This window comes from Anas acuta, chromosome 9 (assembly GCF_963932015.1).
Source record: "Anas acuta chromosome 9, bAnaAcu1.1, whole genome shotgun sequence".
NCBI lineage: Eukaryota > Metazoa > Chordata > Aves > Anseriformes > Anatidae > Anas > Anas acuta.
In genome coordinates, this window is record NC_088987.1 from 18,091,906 (window position 1) to 18,105,682 (window position 13,777).

The window sequence follows — 13,777 nt, forward strand, 5'->3', positions numbered from 1 at the left end:
GGCCAGCAGCGGGGCCCTCATCTAACATGGGGCAGCTTCTAGAGCCTTCTCACAGAAGCCACCCCTACGGCCCCCTGCTACCCAAACCTTGCCACAGAAACCCACTAGAGATGCGAGGCTGGGACACGAAGTAGCAACAATGTCACGTCCAGGCCCAGTCCTGCCCAGCCTCTTCATGAATGATGCGCAGGGCGGAGCAGGCCGTGCCCTCAGCAAGTCTGCTGCTGATCCAAGCTGGGAGGAGATAGGGATGCACCAGAGGGTGGTGCTGCCCTCCAGAGGGCCCTGGGCAGGCCGGAGAAATGGCCTGGCAGGATCCTCCTGGAGTTGGCGCCAGGGAAGCTTGAAGCTGAGGCCCTGGGGAGGAAAGCTGGAGAGCCCGAGGCTCGTTGGAGTTGCCCCAGCTGGAGGCCTGGGTCCAGTTCTGGGCTCCCCAGGACAGGAGAGCCATGGGCCTACTGGAGGGAGCGCAGTGAATGGCAGCCAAGCTGGTGGCAGGACTGGAGCATCTGTCCTCTGGGGAGAGCTGGAGAGAGCCGTGAGTGCTCGTTGTGGAGAAGGCCTGTGGGGATCTGGCTGAAGGACCTCAATATGTGAAGAGAAGGTGCAAAGGAGATGGAGCCAGGCTCTTCTCAGTGGTGCCCAGTGTCCACGTGGCTGCAGGTGGCCCTGCTTGAGCATGGGGGTTGGAGCAGGTGACCTGCAGAGGTGCCTTCCAAGCCCGAGCCCACTGTGTGTCCGGTGGTTTTGCAGGGACCTGAAGCAAAGCGCGGCCATTCAGGCAGGCCCGAGCAGCGGGGCAGCTGTGAAGGAGGCTGCCAGGAGGCTGCCGTTCTGGATTTGCAAGGTCTTCTTGCATCAGCTGGGGAAGAAGGGCAAGGACTTTGACTTCTCCCAGCTGCCAGTGAGGGTGGAGTTTGTGGAATGCAGCACCCGTGGCAGCAAGGGAGAGGAGGGAGATGCTGACTTCGAGGGCCTTGAGAAGTGGCTGGCCATGATCGCTTGAACGGAGAAGGGCAGGGCAGGAGGGAGAGATGTGGGGAGGCTGGGTGGGTGGGACACGTGGAGAGTGAAAGGAAAGAGATGGTTTGAGGCGCTTAAATCTCATCTTGTAGAAGATACTTGTGGAAATTTCTTCTAGAAAAAGCTGGAAACAAGCATTGCGGTGTCTTCCTCTGCTGCTTATGGCCTTGGGAGTAATGTAATATCTGGTGTGATTTCTCTGACTGTGTCCATCACGCTGCAACCTTTTTTTGCTCTTCCTTCTTCCTTCATCTTTCTCTGGGATGCTTACCCTACGGGCCTCTGTGTTTCCTTGAAATGTTTGGTCTTTTCATGTGACAGCTGCCAGGCAAATTAGGGACAAGAGCACTGCCAGGTGAGTCTTCTAGGGACTGGAATCTTTGTCCTTTTCTGCTTTGGTTTAGCGTTGCATCCCTGTTACTTCTGCTTACTTACCTGCTGCCCTGGCAAAGTGCACAGACTCTTTCTGTTGTGCGGTTGCTGAGGCGAGTAAAAAAAGCTGTTTTCCTCTATCTCCTACCTCCCCATTCTTCCAGACTGGTGCAGTCCAGTTTCTGTGGGACTGGAGCGACTTAATAAATCCCCAAAGCAGGCTGGCTCATCTACCTCTGTCACTGTGCACTGCCGGTGTCTGGCTGCGGTGCCTTTGTCCTTGGGTGATTTCTTCTGTTGGATGGTTCTTGGGAGTTTTTCTTTTAAATGGGGGCTACGACCTGAAAGCTTGTTTCCCTCTCCTCTGACGGACATGAATGCACGCTTTCCATATGACAGTTCCAGAAGGGTCTTAGCTTCAAGCAATGAGGAAGAGGCATTTTTAGATAGATGCCTATGTTGCTGGTGAGATTTGTCATGCCAGATTGTTTGTTGTGCAATCCCCTGCCTGTCTCCTCCCTAGTGACTGCAATAAAGAGACCTTTTTGTGTTTGTAATCAGCAGTTGCAGCAAAGTGAGAGAGAATATTGGGCAGGTAGGACACTCGTGTGCGAGCGTGCTTCCTCCCTGCAAAAAGATTGTTGGTGCAGAAGGAAATGTGATTTTTTTCCAGTGCTTGTTTGTGGTGGTTGAAGCCAAAGGTGCTGCTGTATGCGTGCTCTCACTCAGAGAGTGCTTGTTGCTCTGGCTCTTGCAGCGGCTCGGCTGGCTATTTGGAGGCTGGAAGTGATGGTGGTGGTATCTTAACTCAGCATGCGTTAGACCTCAGCTTTCCAAAGGACCCTTGCTCTTGCCAGGAGTGTTGGTTATCCAAAGGGAAATGTTGCAGCAGCATTAGTGCTGGCCATGTGGGAGATGAGACCCTGGTGTCATGCTGGCTATTCGGCTTCCCTTTCCTGAACAACAAACAGCCTTAAAACACCAGGCGGTCACCTTGCCCAGCAGCTTTGTGCTTTGTTGGGGTGCTAGCTCAACATGGCTTTTCTGTGAGGATGATTGCTTTCCAGGATGCCGTTCTGGATTTGCAAGGTCTTCTTGCATTGAAGCTTTTCCTCCGTTTTTCTTGCTTCCTCTTTCGTTTGAGGGAAGGAGGGACTGAATGGTTCCTGCCAGACCTTTTCTGTCCTCTGCAGACGTCTCTGGTTTGATGCTTCCTTAATGGCTCCACTGATGTGTCGTGTTCTTGTCCCTTCCTTCTTTCTGGGCATCCTCTGCCTCCCTGTAGCATTCTCAAGGGTTAGTAGTGGTGGGAAGAGCAAGAAGAGCCTTTTCTGCAAAGACCTGTGCTTGCGATGGGGCTGGGCCTGGCACTTGTAGTCTTGTGAACCTGGTGTGTCTTCGTGGGCACCTGGCCCTTTCCTCTGCAGCTGGGAGTGCTTGGGGGTGGTCCTGAGCAAGGAAGGGGCTGTGGCCTCCTGTGTAGGGGAAGCTCCAGGCTGGCTGGTGACTGCAAGGGAGAGCTGAGGCGAGGCTGGCCTCCAGAGCAAGCCAGGAGGTGTTGTGTCAGTATGGGAGGCGGGGAGGCTTATATTGATGAAGTACCTTCTATCTATCCTTCTATTTGCAGCCAGACCATTGCTGCAACTTGTTTGGCTTGAACTGTCTTTGCTGGAGCCCCTTCACAGGACACCGTATTTCAATCCATAATGCTGAAAGGAGAATATTGCTGTCTTTGGGTGGTAACTCTGCATAGAGCCTTCTTCCAAAGCGGAGGCTGAGCATCGGCTTCTGGTAGGATGTCCTGGTTTCAGTTAGCACAGAATTAATTTTCTTCCTAGTAGCTGGTGGAATGCTGTGTTTTGGCTTAGGATGAGAAGAGTGCTGATAACACCCCGATGCTTTAATTGTTGCAGAGCAGTGCTTATACTAAGCCAAGGACATCTCAGCCTTTTGCTCTGTCCTGCCAACGGACAGGCTGGGGGTGCAGTAAGAGCTGGGAGGGGACAGACCCAGGACAGGTGACCCAAACTAGCCAAAGGGGTATTCCATACCATCTGACGTCATGCTAAACAATATATAGGGGTGGCTAACCGGGGGAAGGGGGCCGGACTGCTCGGGGTTAGGCTGGGCATCGGTCAGCGAGTGGTGAGCAATTGCATTGTGCATCACTTGTTTGTACATATTATTATTATTTCCCTATTATCACCATATTATTATTATTGTTATTATTGTTATTATTGTTGTTATTATTTTGTTATTATTATTTTCCTGTCTTATTAAACTGTCTTTATCTCAACTCACGGGCTTCACTTTCCATTTCTCTCCCCCGTCCCAGAGAGGGAGGGGGGAGGGTGAGCGAACGGCTGCGTGGTGTTTACCTGCCGGCCGGGTTAAACCACGACATAGGAGAAGGTAGTTCGAGGCCACAACCACTTTTAAGTTATTCTTTAATAAATATATTCCTTTAATGATAGTAAAACCAAAAAAGTGTTGGGCTAAACGTTTGTGCTCCAGTCCTGATTTGGTTGGTCTGTCTCTGCCTTGACTCTTCTCCGAGTTGTTCAAGTGCCCACGTGCTGAGGCTCTGCTTCTGCTCAGCACAGCACTGGGGGTCAGCTTCCTGCTTGGTGGTCAGGTCTGCTTTGTTAAATAGCAGTGCCTCCTTTCTTCTTTTTTCTTTTTTGAGGGGTGGGTGTTTTGCGTGTATTTATGTCTTAGTCTGAGTGTTCAAGAAGTGATAGTCATGTAGACAAAAAACCAAAACCACTTTATTTGTGCAGGAAAATGCACAAAGCGAGCCGCAGCACACTGTGCTCCCCCTGGAGCATCTGTCCATGGGCCGGGATCAGGGCTGTGGCCGGCTGTAGGGGCTGTGGCGCTGGGGCAGCACCCTGCCACGGCCGGCTCTCCTCTCCGGTGGTGAGGGTGAGGAGCTGGGAGCTGCAAGGGGAGGCAGGAAGGTCAGCGGATCTGCCCACCCTGCCTGGCCTGCAGAGGGCACGGAGGGCTCTGCCGCCCCGAGGCTGAGCACGCCGTGCCCCTTACCAGTGCCAGTGCCCGGGCCAGCGCAGCCAGCGCACTCCCACTGCTGCGTGGTGTCCCCAAGGCCGGAGCATCGGCGGTGGGTCCCGCTGGCGGCACAGGAGGAGCAGAGCAGCAGCTGCCAGGGCCTGGGGAAGAAGTTGTGCTGGTGAGCACGCAGAGCCCAGCAGGCAGTGGCGCCACAAAGGCCCCCAAGGCTCCAGAACCATTGCTCACGGCGCCCCAGCAGAGGGGAAGGTGCCTGGGCAGAGCCCCAGCAGCCACTGCACGGCTTGCTGGAGATGTGGCTCACAGCCCCCAGCAGCCGGGGAGCTGCTGCTGTGGATGCTCACCCTTCCTCTTGCCACTGCTCGCGGCCTCCCCTGTACAGGCACTGCCTGGCATCGCAGCGGCCATACAGCTGTGGCAGTGCCGGCTCCTCCTCCTCGTCTTGCTCCCAAGCCGGCTTTCTTCAAGAGAAAGTAGGAAAGAAAGGTCACGAGCTCCTGGGGCACTCACTCAGCAAGTGTCAGTGCTGATGCTGGGACAGGGCTCAGGGGCATCCCTGGCGGCAGGCCAGCATCCTCCTGTCCCCCAGGCAGGCAGCCCCGTTTGTTGGGGACAGTCTGCCTGGAGGGATTAGGGCCTGGGGCTGTGCCCTCTCCTGCCTTGAGTGGGGTGGGAAGGAAGGAAGGAAGGAAGGAAGGAAGGAAGGAAGGAACGCACTTGTTGGGCACGCGGATTCCCATCTGCAGCATCTCAGGGAGAAAGCGCTCCCGGTCCCGGCAGTGAGGACACGCAAAGTGCCTGAGGCCCGCCCGAAGCGCCTGTCCCTGTGGAAGAGAGACTCCCCGTGTGAGCAGGACGCCGCTGCGGGCGCATGGTGTCCCTGCGGGCTGGCAGAGGGAAGGGCCTCCTACCTGGATGCAGCCCCGGTGGAACCAGGCGTGCTTGCAGGAGGGGCACACCATGGTGGTGTAGGAGAGGCTGTCCTCCACCACCTCCATGCAGATGATGCACGTGGTGTGCCCCTCCTGCAGCGTCTCCACGCTCTGCTGCGGGCGGTGCTCCCAGCAGAAGGAGCTGCGTGAGGACGGAAGAGTTGAGTGAGGCCAGGGACCACGCGTGCCACAGCGGGGACTCTGCCTGCAGGGCGCAGGCTGAGGGGGCTGCAGCCCAAGCTAGGGCAGCTCGTACCTGTAGTCCCCAAAGAACTGCGAGATGCAGCCCCGCTGGGAGCTGCAGGGCAGGTGGAAGCGGCGCGAGCACCGCTTCTGCCAGCAGGCGACGGTGGCCCCCTTCTTGCGGCAGACGCAGCAGCGCTGCAAAGAGCACAGCAGCCCCGTCAGGGACGTGGCCGGGGCCACTGGCACTTGCCCGGAGCTTGTCCAGAGCCTCGAGGATTTCTTTGCCAGGGCTTGGGCTCAGCTGCCACAAGCCTCGTCTGCTCCAAAAAAGCCCTCACCTTGCGAGCTGCCCGACCCGCTACCCGCCTGATATCCGCGCAGAGGAATCCGAAGATTCCTTCCTCTTCAGCGCCTCGCTGGTACAGGCCCTGGGCTGGAAACTGGAAGAGAGCAAAGCCCCGCAGCTGCTCAGGGCAAGGAGATAGGGACCATGGTGGGGAGGCTGTGCTGGCAGCGCAGCAGGAGGAGGTGACAGCCAGCGAGCAGCGCGCTGGGGATGACCCAGTCCTGTGGGCTCCAGGTGCCAGGCAAGGGCTTGGGGAAAGGCGCGGGCAGCCGCGGGGAGCTCACCAGGCAGTGCACGTGGGCGCAGACCCCGTCCACCTGCAACATCGGCCCGCAGCCATCCAAGCTGGTGTCCGAGCGGTGGCACAGCACGCACTCTGGGGGAGGCAGGGCGGCAGCCATGGATGAGAGCATCCCCCCACTGAGCACCTGGCAGGTGTCCCCGAGGGCCGCCCGCAAGGGCCTGCTCGGGGGCTCCTGGCAGGGCGTCCCCGGCTGTCCACAGCCCAAGCGGCTCTGCACAGCCCCAGGGGGTGCTCAGGGCCCTCCACCTCCAGGGAGCTGCTGGGGCATCTGCTCTCACCGTCCTCCTGTGCCTCAGGGGCCTTCTCCTCCTCTCCGGCAGCCATGCTGCGCAGCAACTCCTCGCCTCGCCTGGCCTCGCCTCGCTGCCAGGAGCTGCTGCCTCCACGCCTGGCGCTCACCAGAGACGCAAAGTCCCCCCCAGACTCGCCTGTGTCACTGGTGTCATAGTGCTCCCTCCGTGTCACTAGGAGACCATGGAGTGGTGGATGATGCGGCAGGGCCCAGGAGCTCCCCCAGCCTCACAGACACCCCCTGGGCTTCCAAGCCCACGGTGCAGCCTCTTCATCCCCGTGAATGGCCGTGGTGGCTTGGCCTAGGCTGGCGGCCAGGTGCCCACCCAGCTGCTGTCTCGTTCCCTCCTCAGCTGGGGAAGGGAGAGAAAATTCGAGGGAGAAACCCTCGTGGCTTGTGAGGAGGGCACAGGGAGATGGCTCACGGGCTGCAGGAGAAGCAGAGAAGTGAGAAACAAAGAAACAAAAGGAAACAACAACAACAACACCAACACCTTTCCCCCACCCGTCCTCTTCCCCCTCTTCCCCCCGAGTGGCGTAGGAGAATGCGGGAATGGTGGCTGCGGTCAGTCTGTAGCACTTGGTCTCTGCCGCTGCTTCTCGGTCACTCTTGTCCCCTGCTCCAACGTGGGGTCCCTCCCACAGGTGCCGTCCTTCCCAAACTGATCCGGCGTGGGCTTCCCACAGGCAGCAGCTCCTCGAGAACTGCTCCAGTATGGCTCCGTCCCACAGGCTCCATCCCTCAGGAGCACACTGCTCCAGCCCGGGTCCCCCCCGGGCAGCAGCTCCCCCTCCATCCCCTGCTCTTGCATGGGCTCCTCTCCACGGGCTACAGGGCTGGCCCAGAATCTGCTCCGGCAGGGGTCTTGCACAGGACACAGCCTCTGTCACTGCAGGGCCACCTGCTCCAGCGGGGGCTCCTCCACGGGCTGCAGCGTGGAGCCCTGCTCCACTGTGGTACTCCATGGGCTGCAGGGGGACAGCCTGCTGCACCAGGGGCCTCTCCACAGGCTGCAGGGGACTTGGGCTGCGTGCCTGGAGCACCTCTCCTCCTCTCTCCTTCTTCACTGATCTTGGCGCCTGCAAGGCTGTTTCTCACTCCTTTCCCTCTCCCAGCTGCTGTGTAGACATGTTTGTTTTGGTTGCTTGGTTGGTTTTTGTTTTTTTCCCCTGTCTTTAATACGCTCTCCCAGAGTCGTTGCTTGTTGGCTTGGCTCTGGCCAGCAGCGGGGCCCTCATCTAACATGGGGCAGCTTCTGGAGCCTTCTCACAGAAGCCACCCCTACGGCCCCCTGCTACCCAAACCTTGCCACAGAAACCCACTAGAGATGCGAGGCTGGGACACGAAGTAGCAACAATGTCACGTCCAGGCCCAGTCCTGCCCAGCCTCTTCATGAATGATGCGCAGGGCGGAGCAGGCCGTGCCCTCAGCAAGTCTGCTGCTGATCCAAGCTGGGAGGAGATAGGGATGCACCAGAGGGTGGTGCTGCCCTCCAGAGGGCCCTGGGCAGGCCGGAGAAATGGCCTGGCAGGATCCTCCTGGAGTTGGCGCCAGGGAAGCTTGAAGCTGAGGCCCTGGGGAGGAAAGCTGGAGAGCCCGAGGCTCGTTGGAGTTGCCCCAGCTGGAGGCCTGGGTCCAGTTCTGGGCTCCCCAGGACAGGAGAGCTATGGGCCTACTGGAGGGAGCGCAGTGAATGGCAGCCAAGCTGGTGGCAGGACTGGAGCATCTGTCCTCTGGGGAGAGCTGGAGAGAGCCGTGAGTGCTCGTTGTGGAGAAGGCCTGTGGGGATCTGGCTGAAGGACCTCAATATGTGAAGAGAAGGTGCAAAGGAGATGGAGCCAGGCTCTTCTCAGTGGTGCCCAGTGTCCACGTGGCTGCAGGTGGCCCTGCTTGAGCATGGGGGTTGGAGCAGGTGACCTGCAGAGGTGCCTTCCAAGCCCGAGCTTGGAAGAGCTCCTCCTCTCTCCTTCTTCACTGAACTTGGTGTCTGCAAACTCTTTTTTCACTCCTCATCCTCCAGCTGCTGTTGTCCAGCAGTTTTTTTTTCACCTGTTCCTTAAATCTGCTCTCACAGAGGCACAACCAACATCGCTTACTGGCTCAGCTCTGGGCGGAAGCAGATCCTTTTGGAGCTGGCTGAGACTGCCCCTTATCTAACATGGGCAGTTGTTGGATTCTTGCCACAGAAGGCAGTCCTGCAGCCTCCTGCTACCAAAACCTTTCCACATAAACCCACTACAGACTTTCACAAGTGTGTCCCATATAATCCCTATTTACCATTTAATGTAACACTTCTTTGATACTCGTTTAATAAATTGGTGTTTATGAAAACTGTTCTTCTTACCCAGACCTTACTTGTGGTTATAAACGCATGCAGCAGTTCTGTTTCTTATTGGTTATGATTGCAGTTTCTGCTAAATACTTGACAGATCTGTTACAACTTCCATGTTTTCATTTGCGGAAAAAGCAGACGATTTTAATAGTTATCTGTAGAAACAAATTACGTCTTGGTTGTAAAACATGGCTGACATTATTAAATGGCGCACCGAGATGTCTACCCTATGATTTCCTATCGGATGTTCTCAATCTGTATGAACAGCCTTAGCGTTGTGCTTAGTGGCTAGCTAATTTCTACATATTCATTTTATGTAATATTTATTCCTATCACTCAATCAGATTTGTAAACCAAATTCAGAAATGATGAGGAGTACGTTCTTCTTTGCAATTAGGATGATTCACCAGTGGCATAACTAATAGGGGAAACAGGAAACTAAGAAATTACACCCGTCTTGAGATGGGAGTGCAGCTTGTGAATAGAGACAGTAGGAAATAGAATGATAGAATAAGAAAGAAGGAGAGAAGATCAAAATACTGAAAGATGTCCAGGAGATGGGAAGATGAGACAGTACATCGAAACGAGAAGTAATGACAGCACCCAAGACAGAGTGAGAGAGCTGCTTTCTATAAAGGAAGATAAAATAATGGAAAAAAAAATAATCCTGGCAAAATCTGATGAATGTGGTATTCCCTTTAAAGAAGGAGAAGAAAAGATCCCATGCATAGGAATCTGTACCTATGGGGACTGAGGAAATGGTAGAAGAGTATTTTGCTTTCATAGAGGGCAATAATGAACAAAATGTTTTAGGACAGTTTAATCCTGAAGGCTGCAGGAAGTAATAGATGATGGAGAGTGCTAGCAGAGATGGGTGCATCTGTGGGGACAAGGTGAGGGGGGGTGTCTGTCCATGGAGAAATTTTGCTACCACCTGGGAAGACTGGAAGTCCAATCTGAGCCCTGAGTATGCCAAAAGTTCAGAAAATGGATGGACACTACATACTGACGTACTACTGCCGCAGTGTCTTCCTGAGATTCCTCTGCTCTGATTTGCTGCAAAGATGGTATAACACAGGGTGACTTTGAGTACCCTGTCAGTAGGTTCTCCACAGGAAAGCCTAAGGTACTGCAAATCCCTAAGGAAACTATTCCCAGATAGTTAATCTGTATTATCCCCACCAAAGGCAATAGGGAGAGCTGCTATGATAGGAAACTTACTGTAATCAACCTTTCTTGTAATTAAGTCTAAACATAATAATAAGCTGAGGCTTATTGGGGCAGTTCTTGATGTTAAGAGCTTATCCTTTTAGTCTCACAGAAGGCCAAAAGCTGTGGATGCCTTCTGTTTTGAAATGAAGGCTCTGTGGAGACTAACTTTTTTCAGACTGCTTGTCTACAAAAAAACACTTGTCAGAACGGTGTCGCTGTCCCTGTGTGCAGAAGGAACTGCCTGTTGGAAAACAAAGGTTTGGGCCACCTTACTCTTCTTACCTTCTCCAAGGTAAGGAGGCTCCTTACCTTGTGCATTGACTCCAGGTATGTCTGAACAATGGGCCTTGATGGTACTCCATACTACTGAAAATTGCTGTTGGATTTTTCTCTTTCTCCCTGGAAAGCTAGCAGAGAATTGGTTTATTGAGTGTCCAGAACAACCTCTTTGCTGCTGGTGACTGCCTGTTAACTCAGAGTTGGCTTCAGATAAAGGCGTGCTGAGGACAGAAATCCGGGAAGGAAAATCCTTAGTAGATGAAAGCTGTCCTAGAAACAGAGGGCATGCTGGGGTCCTTGTGCAGATAATCAATTCCTATGGTTTGGTTTGAAAGCGACAATGCAGAGTCCTGTTTTTCCCATTAATAGCAAATTCAAAAGCATTAATGTGCTTTGTTAGTCTCTGATCTCCTTGTAGGCTGCTTCTTCATTGCTCTGCAACCTACACGTTGGGCAATAGCATCACTTCAATTGCATTTTGATCACTTTTTCCTTAGAGTCCCCACTCACAGAATCATACTGATCACACGAGTCTCAGTTCTTGTTTTATAAAGTCTGATTGTCATTGCATAGTTGGGAACTTGAAAGATGGACCCTAAAGACTTAAACATGGAGGGGGAAGGAAGAAGTACTTAAATTGTTCAGTGTAAGTAATTAAATAATCCTTTGTTAAGGCAGTTGTGTACCTTTTCTGGGATCTTATACTTTCTGTTGCTCTGGATTAACACTCTTAAATTAAATTTTTAATTTGCATCTTAAATCTACATTTTCAAAATAATAGAAAAAACAAGAACACCCCAATTTTCCACCTATATCGCTTAGACTCATTTTAAAATTTTAGGGAATAAACAATTCCGAACTGTCATAAACCTATCTCTGTACAATTTTTCCTGGCTTGGAGTCTCTAATCCTTTTATGTCATCCTTTCTGAGGATGATCCTTGTCTAGTCCTAAATATTTATTGAAATCAGGGTGGTGATCGGTGACAGAGTGAGGCTAGAGATCTGTGACTATCAGTGTTCCCCAGGGGTTAGTGCTGGGTCCGGTCCTGTTCAACCTCGATGAGGGAATAGTGTCTGCCCTCAGCAAGTGCACTGATGACAAAGCTGGGAGGAGTGGCTGACATACCAGAAGGCTGTGCTGCCATTCAGTGAGACCTGGACTGGCTGGAGAGCTGGGCAGGAAGAAACCAAATGAGGTTTAACAAGAGCAAGTGTGGAGTCCTGCACGTGTCAGTACAGGCTGGGGGACGACCTGCTGGAGAGGAGCTCTGAGGAGAAGGACGTGGGGGTCCTGGTGGATGGCAGGTTGACCATGAGCCAGCAGTGTGCCCTGGTGGCCAAGAGGGCCAAAGGGATCCTGGCGTGCATTAAAAGGAGCATGGCCAGCAGGTCAAGGGGGGTGATCCTCTCCCTCTACTCTGCCCTGGTCAGTTCTGGGCTCCCCGGTACAAAACAGACAGGGATCTGCTGGAAAGAGTCCAGCGGAGGGCCACAGAGATGATCCGGAGCCTGGAGCATCTCCCCTGTGAGAAGAGGCTGAGAGACCTGGGTCTGTTCAGCCTGGAGAAGAGAAGACTGAGGGGGGATCTTATCAATGTTTGTAAATACATGACGTGTGGGAGACAGAGGGACTTGGCCAACCTCTTTTCAGTGATTTGTGGGGACAGCAAAAGGGGCAATGGCCACAAAAGTTCCACAAAAAGTGAAGTTCCACACCAACATGTGAAAGGACTTCATGATGAGGGTGAGGGAGCACTGGGACAGGCTGCCCAGGGAGGTTGTGGAGTCTCCTTCTCTGGAGATATTCAAGGCCTGTCTGGATGCCTACCTGGGCAGCCGGCTGTAGGGAACCTGCTTTGGCAGGGGGGATTGGACCCAATGAGCTCTGGAGGTCCCTTCCAACCCCTGTAATTCTGTGATTGCTCATGGACTCTCCCAGGCTACCACTTAATTACAATTACTTTGGGTACAAGGTTAGGCAATAAACTCTCATTTGGTCTTTCAGTCAGTCAGATTTTTCATTAATAATCTCTGGGCAAAGCCCAGCCAGCTGATGTGCTTAAAAAACAATTAGATTGTGCCAGGTCTTCCTAAGCCTCTCTTTGGTCTTGAGGGTATGATAGTGAAGTTGGAAGGAATCAAATCTGCAGTCAGTCCTTTGGGGCCTTGTGCTGCCTTTTCTTCCTGCTTCAGAGTGAATGCAGGATTCCCTCTGGCATAGGTCTGACTCATGAAGTTCTTCAGTGTGGTTAGTCTAAGCATCTGCTGACAAAATTGATTTCAAAACGGCTTTTTAACAGTGCTTTTTTTTTTTTTTTTAATTTTTCATGTCGCCTTCTTATAAAAACATAGATTTTTCACTGAAAATCCAGACTCTGAAACTTCAGTTCTTTCTCTCCCTTCCTACTTTTTTTTTTTGTAGCAAAAAGGTAAAAGGTTGTATAATTACTAATCTGCTTACTAATTTCTAAACCAAAAACTTTATAAGTCAACTTTTCCTTCAAAAGTATTGATTTAAAAAAAAAAAAATTCTCATCTGAGTCCTAGTCTGCTCCTTCCTTTGGCACAAGGAGAGGTGGGAAAGGTCCAGCACTTCCAGGTTAGTAACCACTAATATTCTCTCTTCTCCTCAAAGGACTGTCTATTTGCAGTGTCATTTCTGTTACTGATGTAGCTCTCTAGCTTAATGGATTTTCTTCATGTGAATTTTGCCATCTGAATAGCATTTGTAAAATACGTAAAGCCACCCAATGCTAAAATCATCCTGCTGTACTACCAGGTAGATCAGCCTCCAGCTGGTCAGAATTGCTGCATGTCTGCTTGTGGCAATGGTTAGCTCATATCCCATGACTGCGAGAATCAAATAATTTTGTAAGGAAACCAAAAGTAAAATGACATTTTGCAATTTTCCAAGTGAACTGACACTTAGAAGTAATTTTAGCATAATAGCATAAAGTAAAATGGCAGCTAATTCCCTAAAGCAATGTAGCAACCTCAGATTATGCATGCTGTTCAACTCAAACATGACAATGCTGCTTTTTAAAAAGTAGCTTGTGAGATACTAGATGAGAAGGCACATGGTGCGAAGTAGGAGCTGGGAAGGGCAGAGAACTGGCACTGCCCTGCCTTGGCTACAGTGTCACCCCAAGAGGAGCATTCATACTGCAGGTCTTCAGTTGAGCTCTGAAAGTGTGTTTAACCAGGGAGAGCAAAAGGCTGTTTTCATAGACATTTAGGAGTTAGGAGACATTTCTTCTCACAGAGAGCAGTCAGGCATTGGGACGGGTTGCCCAGGGAGGTGGTGGAGTCCCCGTCCCTGGGGGTGTTCAAGGAAAGGTTGGACGTGGCGCTTAGGGACATGGGTTAGTGGGTGACATTGGTAGTAAGGGGATGGTTGGACCAGATGATCCCAGAGGTCTCTTCCAACCTTACTGATTGTATGATTCTGTGATTTGTTTCTTTTGCAT

The 13,777-nt window shown here is 52.5% G+C and overlaps 2 protein-coding genes across 2 annotated transcripts in view; one reads left to right on the plus strand and one right to left on the minus strand.

Annotated features, from left to right (window-relative positions):
* Positions 1–13,777, plus strand: part of OTOS (otospiralin) — a 475,301-nt gene that overhangs the window by 392,418 nt on the left and 69,106 nt on the right. The window lies entirely within an intron of this gene.
* Positions 4,766–6,290, minus strand: LOC137861231 (PHD finger protein 7-like). The gene is made up of 6 exons (XM_068692382.1): positions 6,174–6,290; positions 5,882–5,983; positions 5,614–5,738; positions 5,337–5,499; positions 5,143–5,249; positions 4,766–4,886 (listed from the first exon to the last, which is right to left on the minus strand). The coding sequence occupies exons 1-6, from the start codon at positions 6,288–6,290 to the stop codon at positions 4,766–4,768; spliced, it is 735 nt and encodes a 244-aa protein (XP_068548483.1).